The 17,326-nt window shown below is 46.2% G+C and overlaps 2 protein-coding genes across 4 annotated transcripts; one reads left to right on the forward strand and one right to left on the reverse strand.

Moving 5' to 3' along the window:
• Window positions 1-161: 161 nt before the first annotated feature.
• COX4I1 (cytochrome c oxidase subunit 4I1) lies at window positions 162-5,336 on the reverse strand. Of its 3 annotated transcripts, none has more exons than XM_080638238.1 (5): window positions 5,226-5,336; window positions 4,349-4,428; window positions 2,393-2,560; window positions 1,197-1,328; window positions 162-426 (listed from the first exon to the last, which is right to left on the reverse strand). In XM_080638238.1, exons 2-5 carry the CDS (start codon window positions 4,425-4,427, stop codon window positions 290-292), a joined length of 516 nt encoding a protein of 171 aa, XP_080494364.1. In that variant the 5' UTR covers window position 4,428; window positions 5,226-5,336; the 3' UTR covers window positions 162-289. The 3 variants fall into 3 exon arrangements, with proteins under 3 accessions (XP_080494364.1, XP_080494363.1, XP_080494362.1); XM_080638237.1 differs by lacking the exon at window positions 5,226-5,336 and adding an exon at window positions 5,096-5,224; XM_080638236.1 differs by lacking the exon at window positions 5,226-5,336 and adding an exon at window positions 4,951-4,991.
• Window positions 5,337-5,452: 116 nt separating this feature from the next.
• EMC8 (ER membrane protein complex subunit 8) lies at window positions 5,453-15,377 on the forward strand (the record flags this gene model as incomplete). The annotated part of the gene is made up of 5 exons (XM_080638235.1): window positions 5,453-5,662; window positions 11,020-11,096; window positions 12,487-12,556; window positions 13,079-13,173; window positions 13,449-15,377. 5 exons carry the CDS (start codon window positions 5,453-5,455, stop codon window positions 13,606-13,608), a joined length of 612 nt encoding a protein of 203 aa, XP_080494361.1. The 3' UTR covers window positions 13,609-15,377.
• Between the last annotated feature and the right edge of the window lie 1,949 nt (window positions 15,378-17,326).

Here is a 17,326-nt window from a genome sequence, read left to right on the forward strand (position 1 = left end):
CTTACATGTAGCTCTGACCTCTGCACAGCAGGGCGGCTGGCTGTGCCCCAGAGACATTCCCTTGAACACACACCATCTATGATATCGAGATTATCCAGGAAAGCTCTGCCCCTCAGATTCCCATCACACCACACACATCCATACACCAATAAAAGGACACCTTCAAGTTAACCAGACATTTATTAGCCTCTATGTAGGTGGAGAGGTTGTTCCAGTACACAACAACGATGTCACACACAGGTGATGGAATCATTTCATATTCAAGCAGTACAGGCTGTACTGAGTTGCTTTATTTCTTCCATTCGTTCTTCTCAAAATCCCACTGGGAAGAGATGCCTTCCACGGGATTAATCCGCATGTCCAACATCCTCTTCGTCTGCGCCGACACCCACTCTTCGGAGAAGGTGTGCGGAATAGGGCCATACACTGCAATTCAAAGGCAGGTGGAATCACATCACGATATGAGGCTGGCAACTGAAGTTTCACTCATGAAAAGCTTCTTCCCCCCCAAAGCCATAGGTGCCAATCACCCACACACCATCATCTCTTCAAACCTGCATTCCCTACATCCTAGTCCTGCAGCACTCAGCTCAGGCCGGATTCCCACATCGATTCCCTAGCCGTTTCCGTTCACCTCTAAAGGCTTGTACCAAGACAACAACCCTCTACTTTCACTGCAAGTAGACGAAGCCTCAGGACACAGAACAGCTCATTTAACTGCACGCTCTGCCTTGCGGCAGCTGGAAGGCTCCCCTGGGGGAGCAACGTTGGCTGGGAATGAAGCCAAACATGGCAGAAACCCAAATGTTTACTACCAAGGCAGCAAGAAGGTTTTGCAACAGCAGGTTTCAGAGAGGCGAAGCCCTGGGATCAGTGGTATCACCGCTCTTTCCCCTCGCTTTCTTTTCCTCCCACCAAAGCTCTCTCCACCACCTTCACCTTTCAGTGAGTGAGTTTCTTGAATACTCACTCTCACTACACCCCTGCTGACCTCCGCGAAGAAGCTCCAGAACTGAGTTTTCAGAGACTAACAAACAGCAAGTGCCAGGAAGGCACCAGCACAGCTGATGGATACAACACAGACTCCCTGGAGTGGCTCACAGCAAATCTCCCGTTTCCCATCACTGTTTTCCCCATCAGGTATCAACTGATCTTGCTCTTCATTTAAGAGTTAACAATGTATGATGTTTACTTACTAAAATGTTTCTGCCAAATGAGGATCAAACCAGTTAAACCAAGAAAGAACAGCACTCCACCAACAACAGTCTTCCATTCGTTTGTTCCTTTCTTCATTTCTGCATAGGTCTCATTAAATTTGATACGATACACTGCAAAAAAATACAAATTAAAAGCATCAAACTATTCCTTTCCCTTTTGCTGTGACTTGGGGGCCACATGCCACGCTCCAGAAGGAGGTTACCAAAGCTTAAAGCCAACCAAAAGTGATGTTAGAGAGCATCTGAACTGGCTGGACTCTTCTGCGCCAAGACCAAGGCCCTCGTGCCATGGTAAATGAGTTGTTTCACCATCACCATATGACTCATCCCCCAGCAGGATGATGTTTATCTCTATTTTAGAGATTATTGTAAAGCTGCATTATCAGTCCAAAAAAGGAGGAGAAACAGAGCTCTTCTTCCTCCCCTCCAACTCCCAGCAGTTACTGCAACGAAACTTTCTGAGCACAAATCACTTGAACAGAAGCACTTGTATCTCAGAAGGTTTCTCTCTCCTTTGTCACCAAGGTCCAACTGAATTTGACATTTAGAACATCACACCTGGAGAGGGCTTATGCATATTAGAGCCATTCTCAAAGGAGTTTTAAGCCTTCCACTTTTGACAGGGGCAGACACAGCATGTTCTCAGAGTGGGCTCTCACTGGCATACCATGACTGTTAGTTTGAAAAGACAATTCAGTTTTATTTGCAAGTCAAAACACCTGCCTGGCACTTTAATCAGCCAAAATTTGGCAATGCTGAGGTCAGTGGTCATTAACATTCCAACGCCCAGGGCTCATTTTTACTCAGCTGGACTAACTACTGCATACTGTTGTAATGAGGAGATTTGGCTTGTTGAAAGTAGACAGGAATCAATAAATAAGTACTATTTTCTAGAAAAAGAAGAAATTGCTGGACTTGACCTCAGGTACGTAACAGACACCACAGCAGGAATGTCTGACTTTGAAACAGCACCAAGGATCCCAGGAACACCAAGCACTGACTTCTGCATGTGTAAGCACAAGCAGCTGCATTGGAATTAACAAAGCTCCTGATGGCAGAGCCATCTGGAGGCACAGGGATTAGTGGCTGCACTACCAGGTGTCAATAATTAACACACAACAGGTTAGATCACTCTGTTGGTACGTGTAAGGTGACTTAAAGCCCCCACTACTCACGTTCAACTTTCTCATCAGCAGACAGAGCAGTCCAAGATGCCTTCTCCTTCTCTTTCAGAGCCTGCTGCTGAGCAGAGAGATCCCTCACAAAGGCCACTTCAGGCAGGGGAACATCACGGCGGTCAACATAGGCTGGGAGGCTGAAATCATCCGCTTTGACAACACCAGCTGCACAGGGGAACAGAAAAGACAGTTTCTGACTCCTGCACAAGCATCTCCTACTGGTTACAACACAAAAAAACCCCCAACAGCTCAGTCAAAAAAGTCATGTCAGTTAAAGAATCCAGGAGGGAGAAGACTTCCAGGTGAAGCATTTAAAATGGGTGCTACTTTAAGAGTGAAAGAATAAAGCAGAAGGGGGATATATATAAAAGGTAATCATAGAATAGTTAGGGTTGGAAAGGACCTTAAGATCATCTAGTTCCAACCCCCCTGCCATGGGCAGGGACACCCCACACTAAACCATGCCACCCAAGGCCTCATCCAACCTGGCCTTGAACACCGCCAAGGATGGAGCATTCATAACCTCCCTGGGCAACCCATTCCAGTGCCTCACCACCCTCACAGTAAAGAATTTCTTCCTTAGATCCAATCTAAACTTCCCCTGTTTAAGTTTGAACCCGTTACCCCTTGTCCTGTCACTACAGTCCCTGATGAATATAGTCCCTCCCCAGCATCCTTGTAGACCCCCTTCACCCTAAATCACTTTATTAATCATAGAATCACAGACTTGTTTGGGTTGTAAGGGACATTAAAGCTCATCCAGTTCCAACCCTGTCCTGGGTTCAGCAGTAGCAGTCATTTTTCTCCTTCTTAGTAGTGGTGCAGTGATGTGTTTTGGCTTTAGCCTGAGAACAACACTGATAACACCGATGTTTCAGTTGTTGCTACGTAATGCTTACTCCAATCAAGGACTTTTCATTCTCATGCTCTGCCAGTGAAGAGGGGCACAAGAAGGTGGGAGGAAGCAGAGTCAGGACATCTGACCCAAAGCAGCCAAAGGGGTATTCCATACCACAGCATGTCATGCCCAGTATGGAAACTGGAGGGAGTTACCTGGGAGGCCCAGATGACTGCTCGGGTCAGGCTGGGTATCGATCAGCAGGTAGTGAGCAATTGTGTTGTGCATCACTTGTGTTTGTTTTCCTTTTCCCCTTTCAGTTTTATATTCTCTCCCCTTGTTATTACCTTTATCATTATTATTACTGGTGGTAGCAGTAGTGGGTTTGTGTTATACCTTAGTTACTGGACTGTCCTTATCTCAGCCTGTGGGAGTTACACTCTTTCAGTTCTCCTCCCCATCCCTCCAGGAGTGAGGGGAGGAAGAAGGGAGGGAGCGAGCAGCTGTGTGGTTGTGAGTTACCAGCTGGGCTTAAATCACAACAAACTCCCTGCCAGGGCAGGAACACCTTCCACTGGAGCAGCTTGCTCCAAGCCCCTGTGTCCAACCTAGCCTTGAACACTGCCAGGGATGGGGCAGCCACAGCTTCTCTGGGCACCCTGGGCCAGCGCCTCAGCACCCTCACAGGGAAGAGCTTCTGCCTAAGAGCTCATCTCAGTCTCCCCTCGGGCAGGTTAAAGCCATTCCCCTTGGCCTGTTCCTACATCCCTTCTCCCAAGACACTCTCCTGATTTTCCCCTTCAGGCACTGGTTGCTGCTCTAACATCTCCCCAAAGCCTTCTCCAGGCTGAACCAGCCCAGTTTCTCAGCCTGTTTCTGTTTTCCATCCTGGTTTCTGCCTAGCCCTCGGCCCTGCCTGCGCCTCTACAATGCCATCTGCTGGCATAGCCTGCTCGGCTCTCCCGCCACCAGCCCCACCATTCCTCCTGTATCCCAGCCCTCCTCTTACCTAAACAACAAGCAGCAGCTTTTTGTGTTCTTCCTCTAACATGCTCCTCCCATAACCCTCACTAAAATACCAATGCAGTATTTGGTATTTATAAAATACCACCTACCATGTCCATGAGCTCTCAGGCAGATGGAGGTGGAAATGGCTCTCTTCCCAATGAGGCTGAATGCTCTGGAAGCCAACATCCTGTCAGCACAAAGCAGCAGTAGGTAAGTCAAGGTGAGGCAAAGACATAAAATGCACAAAGGTGACATAACACCGTTTTCCTTGAGTCTATAAAAAAGCCAGACTAGAGGCTTCCTGTCCTTCCAGCACTCGGTTTTCAGGGTCATTCCCTCACCAAAGTGGCTGGATGAAACCTTCCTCTCCCTGTTCCAGGGCCAGCCCCCCGTACTTGAGCTCAAAGGCATTCCCTTAAGTCGGCCTCTCTAAACGCTTTCACTCGGTAACAAATCGTTACTTAGCACAACCCAGGAGCTCGAAGCGAGAATCTAACCGCATCCCGCATCCATTAAACGCATCCCGCATTCACTAAACGCCTCGGCAGCGCCCAACGCTGGCGCGCCCGGGACAAGGACACACGCCCCGCTAACGGTGTATGCCGCAGACGGGCACCGGCGCTGCAGGACACGGTTCTACCACCCCCACAACCTCACCAAACACCCCCCAAACCCCGCTGCGAGCCTAGCGCGGAGCCCGCCGCCTGACCTTGGGCGGGCCTCACCCCCAACGCTATCACGATGACGCCCGACACAACGCGACAGCGGCGACATGCCGCCGCACCGACTCGGGGCCGCGCTGAGGGGCCTTCAAGGGGGTGCGGAGACCGCAGCGAGCAGCGCTCCTCCCATACCCTCCATCCCACCATGACCCCAGCCCCTGGAGCGAGGGGGAGGCGCGGGGGATCCCCGCTGTGCCCGGGGTCCCCCCTTGGTCCCGGTGCCCCCCGCCCTTGGTCCCGGTGCCCGCCGCGGCCCGACGACCTGACACCGTCCTCTACGCCGCGCTGCGACGGAAGAGCCCCCGACCGGAAGCGCGGTGCACACCGGGAGGAGCGGCCCCTTCCGAGGGGCTGATGGGATACCGGCGGACTGTCTTCCTCGCTTTTACGACGGTGCTTGGCGGTGTTTGGCGACGCTTTGCGGCAGGCTAGCGGCCTGAAGGGAGGCGGCGGGGCCGGTGACGGTACCGGGGCCGGTGTCACGGCAGGATGAAGTTGACCACGCAGGCCTACTGTAAGATGGTGCTGCACAGCGCCAAGTACCCGCACTGCGCCGTGAACGGGCTGCTGGTGGCAGAGCGGCCCTCGGGAGCGCCGCGCCGAGACCAGGCCGGGCCCCCCTCGCTCTTCGTGGATTGCATCCCGCTCTTCCACGGCACCTTGGCGCTGGCGCCCATGCTGGAGGTGGCGCTCACGCTGGTAAGGGGCCAGACTTGGCGGCTGTGGGATGGTGGACAGGGGAGGGATGGCCGCCACGGCCTGGCTGAGCTTGGGATGAGGAGGGGCTGGTGCTGAGGGGCCTGGAGTGGCTCTGGTACAGGGAGCGGAGCAGAGTCTTCCTGAAGTGGGGAATACCGGAAGCCTATCCACTGGGGAAATAGCAGATACAGAACCCTTTAGTTTTGTCTAATTTCTTTTTAAGTGCAGGGAAGCTGCTGTTTATATTGGTGTTATTATTCCTGAGTAACTCCCAGAGGGAATGACCTTGTTCTACAGCAGAAAGAGTATATCCCAGTTTACCTTTAAGGCATCTCGAAGCAGTGTCAGCTGGTTGGAAAAGGGCACTCCTTGACTGGAAAAGGGTACTCTGAGTACAGAGACAAGCATCTCTTGTGTCTGAGTAGCTCTTGTTGTCAGTGTCATGGACAGTGGAATTGAGGACACCCTCAGCAAGTTTAATAACACCAAGCTGCGTGGTGCAGTCAGCACACTGGAGGGAAGGGACGCCATCCAGAGGGGCCTGGACAGGCTCGAGAGGTGAGCCAATGCCAACCTCATGAAGTTCAATAAGACAAACTGCAAGGTCCTACACCTGGGTCACGGCAATCCAAGTGCAAATACAGATGCAGAATGGGTTGTGAGCAGCCCTGGGGAGAAGGGCTTGAGGGTATTGGTTGATGAGAAGCTCAACATAAGCCAGCAGTGTGCGCTTACAGCCCAAAAAGCCAACTGTGTGCTGGGCTGCACCCCCAGAGCATGAGCAGCAGCCGAGGAAGGGGATTCTGCGCCTCTGCTGCACTCTTGGGAGACACCATCTGTAGTTCTGATCCAGCTCTAGAGCAACAGCACAAGAGGGATGTGGAGCTGTTGGAGCGGGTCCAGAGGAGGCCATGGAGATGCTGCGAGGATTGGAGCAGCTCTGTTCTGGAGCCAGGCTGAGAGAGCTGGGCTGGGTCAGCCTGGAGAAGAGAAGGCTCCTGAAGGGGAGACCTTAGAGCAGCTCCAGTGCCTAAAGGGGCTGCAGGAAACCTGGAGAGGGGCTTGGGACAAGGACCTGTAGGGACAGGCCAAGGGGAATGGCTTTAACCTGCCAGAGGGGAGACTGAGATGAGCTCTTAGGCAGAAGCTCTTCCCTGTGAGGGTGCTGAGGTGCTGGCACAGGGTGCCCAGAGAAGCTGTGGCTGCCCCATCCCTGGCAGTGTTCAAGGCCAGGGTGGACACAGGGGCTTGGAGCAAGCTGCTCCAGTGGAAGGGGTCCCTGCCCCATGGCAGGGTTTGGAACTGGATGAACTTTAAGGACCCTTCCAACACAAACCATTCAATGATAAGTATGTATTTCTTAATTCATTTTGTTGTACTTTCCCCATTTATGGAAGCCATTAGCCTAATTAGGAAGAAAGAATTATGTCTCTTCATACTGCAGGTCTTGTTTGGGTGTGAAATCTCGTTTGGTATCTTGCCAGCTCACTGTCAGTCCATTAACCATGGGGTAGCTAGGGGCAGCCAAGCACTCCTGGTTTATATCCTGCACCTTGCCCACTGCTGTGAAAGGGCCTTACAGTAAGTCATTGTGGGATAATCCGTTTCTCCCCTCTCAACATCATACAAGCAAGATGAGAGTGATGTCAGAAATGCAGGATCAGCACTTTCCCATCTCAGCTCCCTGTTCAGGAAGAGCAGGAGCCACCCTGCACTGGGCCACAGCTCCATTCCACCAGGCATCTGGGGAGAGTCCTCAAGCCAGAAGGAATGGGGAGCAAAGCACGCTTGGATATATTGTAATAGGGAGTCGGCGTGGACTGGGGCAAATCTGGAGGCAAAGAAGTGCTTTGGCACCTTCGCTGTAGGCATAAAGTGAGATGTGGGTGTGATTCGAGCTCTGGACTTCTCTATCCGTTTTGAGACTTGTCATTCTTATCAGGAGAAAATCTGTCCCTTTCTCATACCTTTAAAAATAACTAATTTCTGATTCTTCTAGACTTCTTGTCCTGAATGTTCCCCTCAGTTTAATAGATAGCTTAATGGAGAAAACATATTTGCTCATAAATAAATTCCAGTTTTCTCTAGTTGAAATGATGCCATGGGAATGTTGAGATCTTTCCAAAGCCTGGAAATGATGATGTGCAGCCAGAGGCGTAGGAACAGGAGCTGAGCCCAAGCCCTGGCCTGTGCCCTTGTGAAGCACACAATATTTGTCAGTCTTAAACACATTTAGACCAGTGTAACAGTGTAGGAGTAACACTGTGAATGTAATCATTTCCTGCTTATGGTTTTCCTCATGGTACAGCCTGGGAAAATGTAATAATTCTGTTTAGAATTGTTTTAATGTAGGCAAGGCTTGACTTTACCTTTTGAAACAGCAGTAATTTGTTCTTCCTATGGGAATGAGTGGAAGTTGCTAGTGAAGTATAAAATAACATGCATAATAAAGTATGTGTAGGATTTGTCTTTAAATTGGGATGTTTTCTACGTGGTTAGTTGCAGTGAACTTTCATGAATTTTAGGCTTTTGGTGTAGTTTTCTAGTGTGGATCTTGTTCCAGGATCAGATTATTAGCAAATAAATCCTCTTTCTTGTAATATCCAAAGTATCTTACCATATCTACAGTGAGCAGATCATTATGGAACCAAAGAAACGCCAGTGGCTTATGTATTTGCTCTTGGGGTTTGATACAAAAAGCCAAAGATGGGAAACCCCTGGCATTTCCCACATTAATTAGGACTTGCAGAGGGCTTTGCAATCACATTTGATGACTCCTGTGATACTTGGCAGCTTTAAAACTCTCTGCTCAACAAGAGCCTGGGGCCTTTTGCTCCCATTCTTTGTTTAAACAGAGGCAAAGGTGTCAGTAAATACTGGCTCGGCAGCTAAGAGATTTGGGGTTTATTGTTGTAAGGTTGAAGAGGAGAGTGTTCTGTACCACATAACACATGGTTACTGAATAAATCAGTGAGATTAGCATTGAAACTGAGTGTTTGTAACAAAGCACTTCTTTTTCTAAAGGATTTTACAGCTTTGGCAGGTTTTGATGTGATCCGTCTCTCTTCAGTTCAATTACTGCTGATTCTTGGTCAAGCCTGTGGTCTGTGTGAGGGTTTTATAGAACCAGCCCCTTGAGTTGCACCTCCTCATCTCACCTGAATTATCTCAGAACATTAAATGGGAACAATAGTCTCCAGATTTAGCCTGAAAATAGGCTTGTCGTGGTAACTCCTAAAAATTGTGAGCAGCACTTAGGTACAAGAAATCCACAAAATTAGATGTTGTTAAACACGCAGCAGCACCTGAAGGTTTGTAGCTCTGAAGAAGAGAGCAGAAGCGCGTGCATTTAATTTGCACTTTGGCTCATCAGTTTGAAATCCCTTTTGAAAACGGAGTCATTAAAGAAAAAGTGAATTAAGTTTCACATGGAGGGGTTGGGGAGTTGATTTTTTTTCTTGTGCTTTTGAATTTCTCAGCTAATTGATGTGGGTTTGCAGCCACATTCTTCTCAAAAAGAACACAAACAGTACCACACCAAGCAGCACTTCCCGTGGTCGGCTCCCCAGTGCTTGGACCTATGGTCAGAGGGTGGTAGGTTACAGCCTTTCCCCTCCCTGGGCTCTCCAGGCCCTCCTACACACACTTTAGTGGCTGCAGGAAACCCAGGGGCAGGCTGCTTTTGACACATGCCGTATGGAAGTGAGATACAGTTTATCTCCCGCTGGCTTGTCCTTGGCAGGGCTGGACGTGACTAAAAATATCAGGGAGTAATTGCTGCTGAGGCTACATGTGCTGGCAGGGCCGTGGTTAGAGAGTGTTTGGAAAGTGCATGTGGAAATGGCTTGAATTCCAAAAAGATGGGTTTTTCCTTAGTTTTTTTTAACAGAGGCAGTTTTTAATTACCACTCAGGGAACAGAGAACTTAAAAATCGTGCTCTCTATCATTGTTTTAAGTCATTTTTCAGTACACAACAAAAATTGATTCAGAACTAAGGTTTTTAATTTTTAAATTGGTTGACTTCTCTTTTTTATTATTAATTTTAGAGTCTGGGCTTCTGGCTTTAACGCCAAGCTTTCACGCCACTAACAACTAAAACCGTAGTCCTAAGCCCTCAAAATGGGTTTGTAATAGAAACAACAGTTGGCCTTTCAGGTATAGGAGGGCTACACAGCTCCTCTTCTATCACGTAAATCCATGTCATCCCTTTGTAGAGGCAGGATTATTTCACATGGCTTTGTTTGTTTATGCAGTCTAATACTATAATTACTGCTAAAAATGAGGTTGATTTGACTTACAGGATGCGACAGGTCAGCATCAGTTATTTTTGGACTCCATTTTTATATAGCTGTTGAGGTTTTCTTGATGCATGCTCTCTAGGGACTGCAAAGGAAAATTCTAGGTGCTTTCTCCACTTCTGTCTTTCAGGGCTTTGTATTATGCTGACTTGATATCCTCAGTTATAAGGAGAAACATCATATATATAAGTATTTTAAAGAAAGACAGACTCAGCAGGGAGAATTAAGATCCAGCGTGAACCAGAAAGAGCAGCAGCGTGTGCGTGCTGAACCTGCACTTAATAAAGCCCCAAAACAACATAAAGTTTTGTTCTTGTGTAAATCAAACATTACATCAATTGTGTGCAAAGAAATGCTTACATTTAAGCATTTACATGCAGGTGTTAAATAAGGAGGAACTCTCAAAGGAAAACAATTTTATCGCAAAAGCCTTTTTCGTAATGGAGTGGGTTGAAAAAATGGTAAATGGGACAAACTTTTTCTGCTTCACACCTTTCACTTCAAGCTTTGTTTTCTAATGAAGGTAAAAAAGGTTACATTTTACCCTAGAAATACTGCGTTATTATACTGCATAATACTACATAGAAATAAAATCAACAATCTCTTTTTGAATGACAGTACAGTCACACATCCACATGGTGAATGTTTTCTAGAGTCTACCGAATAAACAGTAACAGGAAACACCCACCAAGGGCGTTTGGTAAGACCCAAGACTCCTTTCCCAGGCAGCATTGCAGAAGTTAATAGTCCTGTCATTAAAATTTAGGCCAGGCTTTGACTGAGATAACTTCTTGCTCTTTTGCTCCATTTGGTTAATGTTTTCCACAATTCTCTTAAATGTTCAGCTTGATTTCTCTGTTCTAGTTAAATTAGCCAAACTGTGTGAATGTACACATAAATACATATAAATATGTATATATTTAAAGAAGCAATTGGCAAAGATACCATAATGCTTCAGTTACAATTCCATTTGCAGGGCAAACATGAGATTTACTTAGTTCTGTGGGGGTTTTCTTCTTTATTTTTCCTGGTCTTACTTGTTCCAATTACTTTTTCAGATTGACTCTTGGTGCAAAGAGAATAGCTACGTGATAGCTGGATATTACCAGGCAAACGAACGCGTGAAAGATGCCAGGTGTGTTGGTGCAATATTTCCTTCTGTTTGCTCTTTTATGTTGTACTTTGTACTCTGCCAGCAAAAATCATCGACATAAATCAAGCGTGTTGATTAACTTTGACAACTGTCATCTGCTTTCACATTGTCTTTGTGGAGCTTGGTGGGTATGGCCTTTGTTCAGGTGCAGAAACCCCAGTCTTTCCAGAACCACTCCTCTTCAGTGGATACTAAAAAAGGCCAGTCTTTGAATGACTGCCAGCCAGTTTAATTGCAGTTGTCAGGGAAATAGCCAAAATTTGCAGGCATGTTTGCTTGTTCAGTACAGATCTTGTAGACTCAAATGACTCCAAGTATCTTTGAAAGTCTTTCCGAAGTGACCTAGTTCTTGCTAAACTAATAAGTCTCCAAGTTTTATTGAAGCATTTTCTTACGTGGTGACACGACGCTCTCAGAATGGAAGGTGATGTCAGTCACGCGGCAGTATCTCTTTTCTCTCATTTTCCCCACAATTAGTCATTTTTTTTTTCCCTTGTAGCTAATGCAGATTACTCAATAAGCAATAAAGGGGCCTTTCTGTGAAGGCACAATAGTTTTGGATATGTGTGTCAAATATTTTCCCCTCTATCTATTAGACAAATCCAGTTTTAGGACTAGTGAGAGCACATCACACTTTCATTTAAAATAAATATGAACAGCTTGTTTAAAGTATTATGCTGTGTTGTTAATGCATATCCTTCAGTCTCAAGTATGTTATTTAAGTAATCCTTGTGACTGCTAAGGTATCTAACAGGGATAAGAGCATTATTTATCCTTTCCTTACATGGGAAATAATTCTGCTAGGGACGTTTTTAAGGAGAAGATACAGTTTGTCTGTTCTATTTGAGGTTTGAAAGAATATCACAGGCTTGGTTGGGGTTTTCTTTGAATTCTGATTTCATTTCTGAAGATAACTGGCACCACATAGAGATTGACATTCTTTGAAACAGGATAAAGGTTTTTCTTTAAAAGATTATCTGATTTTGGTAGAGAAGCTGGGCAGCGTGTGGGTTCAAATGCAGACTGGGGAGCAAACTTGGTTTCTTTTTTAAATACCTGCCTGGACAAAGGTGGCTGCAGTCTTTGGTCTGGTGGGAGAAAGTAGAGGGCCACAAAACATTGATTCAATGAGCATTTTGCCATTCCAAACCCCATTGCCTAAGTGTAGCTGAGATCCAGATCATGTGCTGAAGAGGGGAGCTGGGGCTTTCTTGGCTTTCTGACTTCACTCAAGTGTAGCATTAGCTTAATATCTGGTTCCTGTTTGTAAGCACACAGTGTAATTTTCACATCTCTTTAAGCATATTTCCTGCTGTTTTCAGCTGAAATGTCTTGCTTCACCTAACACAGTTACTTTTACCTTCTGTTGCAGCCCAAACCAGGTTGCAGAAAAGGTGGCCTCCAGAATTGCAGAGGGCTTTAATGACACAGCACTCATAATGGTAAATTATTTCATTCCCTCCCACCTTTTTCTGTATGGTTAATGTTATGACTGTGGTGTTGGACTAGCCATTTAAACACTAGTCTCTGGGTCCTTTAACAGTGAAGTAACTAATTTTCTGTTTCCCTCCAAATGCTCTGGGGAGGAGATGCAGTGACCTGTAGCCAGTGCAGTTCTTAGTATGTCTACAAAGAAACTATGGTTACCTTGCTGCCATCTAAAAGGAAATAGAGGCTTTCTATGCTTGCAGGGCTAGAGTGAAGACAGTGTGTTCATTAATTCAGACCCCCTTCTGTGACTTAAACTCTTGCTTAACTCTTGTGAGACTCAGAATGCTTTGCCTCCTTGCTGCAGTGACTAAGGATGTTGGCAGTTTAAGTGTAAAATTCAGCTCATTTGAAGGCAGAACAGTGGATGGGTTAGTGTAAGGTGCCCTGTTAGTAAAAACTGACTGGGTTTTATTTCATCTCTTTACTTGAGATCTTGAGGAGGAAACTAAGTGGTGTTTTACTGTGCACAACAGGTCGATAACACCAAGTTTACGATGGAGTGTGTGGAGCCTGCCATTCACGTGTATGAGCTTCACGAGAACAAGTGGAGGTGCAAGGACCCGCATGTGTGAGTAAACTTCAGAGTTTATTTGTGTTTGGGTAGTAAGGAAGAACAGGTTGCCCAGTTAAGGGCAAAACGTTGATTGTAGCTAAGTGACGTTGTAAGGGCGGTGGGTGTAGCTGACAGTGATTTTTAAAGCTGTTTTTGCTGTAGTGACGGAACTGGCTCCTGCAGCCAGGCAGAATGACCACCATGACCGCACTGCAGAGAGTGTGGCTTAATTTCCAAAGTGGAGATTTTCCTGGTGATTACTATTTATTCCTGGTTATTTTACATCCTAGTGATTTTTGTGAAGATTGGACCGAAGCCCAGAGAATCGCTGCATCTCTCTTGGACAGCAAGTCCTACGAGACACTGGTAGATTTTGATAATCATCTGGATGATATCCGGAACGACTGGACAAACCCAGAGATCAACAAAGCTGTCCTCCACCTATGCTAGAAGAGTTTCTACTGACTAACTTACAGGCATTCCCACTCTGTACTGAAGAGAGAAAATGCTATTTTTAAATGTAAATAGAATAACACTCAGTACCTTGTGTGGAAACCTGATTGAAAAGCAGTGGCATGTCACATTGCAGGGTGATGTGTCCGTAAGCTGTTGAATCCTTTTTGCAAGATTCCTTGAAGAGCTGCAAACTGTCAGTTACTGCTGTCCTTACGGATGCCTTCCCAATTGTAGTGAATGTTGCTATTCCTTCGAAAACAAAACTACTACTGCTTGTCCCTACTGTTCATAATACAGAGTTTTGACTAAGCTTTTCTAATCTGTAGAGAGGTTACTTTTCAATGATTTATCAAAATACCTTCTAAGGAAAATTAGTCTTGTGCTCAGATGGAAAAATTTAGGGTCAGATATGTGAGGGTAACGGTTAGAAATACAGTTCTTTTGACACACTAAAATGCAAACTGCGGAGAACAGCGTACCATGCTCATGTGTTAACTGTTCTGCAGTGGTTTAGCATGACACAGCTACTACCAAGAATGTGTTAAAGCAACATTCCCAAACGCTACGGTGACTCCTGCTCTCCATGGGCATATGGCCACAGATATTTCTTGAATATGTTAAACTCAGCATAAAAACCAAGTGTTCACCTAGTGATGTGTAAAAAGGACTGGAAGTGAACTAATGAGTTCTGAACCAGTTTGAATCTACAAAAGTAGAGTGAAATACCTTATTAATTGTATACAGTCTTGTTGGGGTTTATAAACAGATCTCATTTTCAGCTGATTCATATGCTGTCCATTTAAGTAGGTCCAAATTGTGTCCCTCGAAGTTGAAGGTGAGTGATCTAAATACATTGCATCAAGGAGCCTAGATACAGTCTTGTTCAGCTTCTGTCTGTCTCTCTAATTAATGCTTGTTTTATACGAAAAGGTTTAATGAAGCTTTATATCAGACTGGCACAGTTCTTGTTGCCTTACTCTTCATCGTTGTTTGTCAAACGAGTTAAACATAAGCTCAACCTGCATCAGTTTCTCTGGGTTTCTTTCTCTTCCTACCCAAAAGTGGAAGATCCAAATGATCCGCCTCTCTCCAAGTTCCTGCCTTTTCCTTAGTGTTCTGGCTTTGAAACGTGAGGGGTGGGATTGTCAAAACCTCTCATTCTACTTCTGCTCCTAGTTAAATAAGCACAAGTTTTACTCTTGGTCTCAGTGAGAGGTAAGGTGTAAGGCTAAAATCCTGTTCTGAAGCAGTGAATAGAATCAGGATGCTTCCATCTAGGTCCTGCTGTGGTGTTCCCTGCAGTTCTGATTCCACAAAACTGGGAGGTAAGATGTGAGGTACAGGTCCATATCCAAGAAGAAGGGAAGAGTTGAACAGTTGGGTTTGTCTCCCTAAGGTGTGTTAACAAAAGGGATTGGCACTTAGTCAACAGCTTTTCCTAAGCATAAGTCAGATGTGCTTGTGGGAAGGGAAAATGTTTTCACCTGTTGAACAAGAACATATATCTAGCTCACAAACAGTGAGATAAACACATTCCAGTGGCTGTTTTCACTGCACATCCATGGCTGTATGAAAAGATACCCTGGGAACAGGAATGCTCTGAAATGCATGTTTGGATCCGGCTCTGCAGGCAGAGGACTGTTGGCTTACTTTGTACAAACAGCTCCTGAAATCTAACCTATTGTTCCAGAGGCAGATGTTATCTTAGGGAGATGCAGTACCTTAGTTACGGGAGATTGTCAGTCAGCACTGCTATATAACCTGTTATGTCTCCTGAGCCACAGGAAATGTATTTCTTTGTAACTCCGTGTCATATTCTGTCTTTGATCATATATATGCTAATACAGTTTAAATCTTGCCATTCTCCCCCAAAATGTATATCATCACTCTGTAACCTGATGGAAACACTCCCTGTGACTAACAATGAGACACATTTCTGGAAGAGGAGCAGTTTTTAGTGCTTTGTCTTTTCCCTTTCTTTATCTTCTGTTTGCTTTTCAATGAGGTCCTTTGAGTGTTTTGCCACCAGTAGAAGCCCAGGCTGGCTTTAAGGCAAAAGGACAAGCTCTGCAATGCTCAGATCTTATCTCACCTGTCCTATTTGCATTGAAGGCAGGACAAAAGGCAGCAGTTTCATAAAGCCAGGCAGCCCACAGCCACCATGGCTCTTGTGAAAGAATGAGGAAGCTGCAGGCTGTGTTCCCCTTTCCTGCTGATGTACCAAACCTACCTGCAGGAGCAAATGCTGGTTTCCTGGCTGCCCAATCAATTGGATTCATCAGAGCTCAAGGTAACTCCCTTTAAACCTTCAGGGGGGAAGAAATCTTGGGGCAGGCATCTGTGTCTCCACTGCTGGAGCCCTTGTGATACCTGGGAAGACAGCATAGGGAATGGGTGTCCTACTCTTTTGTTAGCAATTAATGACATGAAGCATTAATTATTTTTTCCCCTTAATTCACCAAGATTTTGAAATTTGGCATTTGTCTGCCCAGACATTTAAATCCCAGCATTTTACCTCATCCATAGGACTTTAAACACTTGGAAGTGCAAAATGTGGGATTCTTTTCTTTCCACTCTCAACCCTAATATTTCAAAACAGTGATAAAGAGACCCCACAAGTACCTCAAAATACCAGTTCAAAGTGCTTGGGTTCAAGTGGGAGGGGACACTACTCTTTGCTGGACACACGTGAGTGCTTGCCTTGAATCCTTTAGTCACGAGGGGGAGAACAAAGAGCCTTGAGTTTACATTGCTCAAACATCCATTCTGTTTGAAATCGAGGACCAGAATGACCTGAGACCCAGCAAGCCACAGGTAACCCGTGGCACTTCCAACAGTGGCAGAAACTCCATGTACCCATCCAGCTTGAAAAACACAGAAGAGAGTAGAGAGTTTGGGAGGAGCTGTAGGGGTTGTTTTCACCAAGAAGTGAGACCATCCTAAAATTGTTTGGAGAGCTAGGGCTAGATGCACGGGGGAAGTGGTTTCTGCTCCTTCTGGCTTGTGCAGCATCCTAAGTGGGAAGAGCAGATGGGTGGCAAGAGCCGAGGGGTGTCTGCTCCGCTGTTCTCAGGGGTGATCGCAAGCAAGGTACCTGTTCCCAGGGAATGCACTGGTATAATTTTCTCTCTGAGCTCATTGATGTGCGCATGTATGAGGATTTTAGGGGGGTTTTCCTGCATTCAGGAAGTGAAGCAGTGTTCTGCTGGGGTTTTTCTCTCTTGTCCCTACCATCTGCCAGCTGAGCTGTTCACAGGATGTTCCCTAGTCTATGTCAGTGTGAAACAAGCAAAGACCTACCACTTAACCTCCTCCAGCTCATTAGAGCTCATGGGAGGATGGAACTGGATGATATTAAGGTCTTTTCCAACCCAAACCATTCTATGATTCTATGTGGGTGTGGGAAGCAGACGAGCAGGATGAAGGAGCCACCACCTCTTCACCCAGCACAGCTGGAGCAGGGAGCAGACAGATGTGCACAGCCCATCTCCAGCACTGTGAGGTACCCTGTGAGACAGCCCCCTGCCCCCAAGAATTCCTCACTGAAGTGGAGGAGAGGTGACAGTGACAGATGCAGGAAGTAATCCCAGGTATGCCTGCTCCCTGGCTCGAGGCCTAATCACTGCACTCCAGTGCTGCTGCTATTTGTAAAACGTCTCGAGATGCTCCTCGGTGGAGGGCATTGCTGATAGGGAAGAGCACGTGAATGCTA

The sequence above is a fragment of the Psittacula echo genome (assembly GCF_963264785.1).
Source record: "Psittacula echo genome assembly, chromosome: Z".
Lineage (NCBI taxonomy): Eukaryota > Metazoa > Chordata > Aves > Psittaciformes > Psittacidae > Psittacula > Psittacula echo.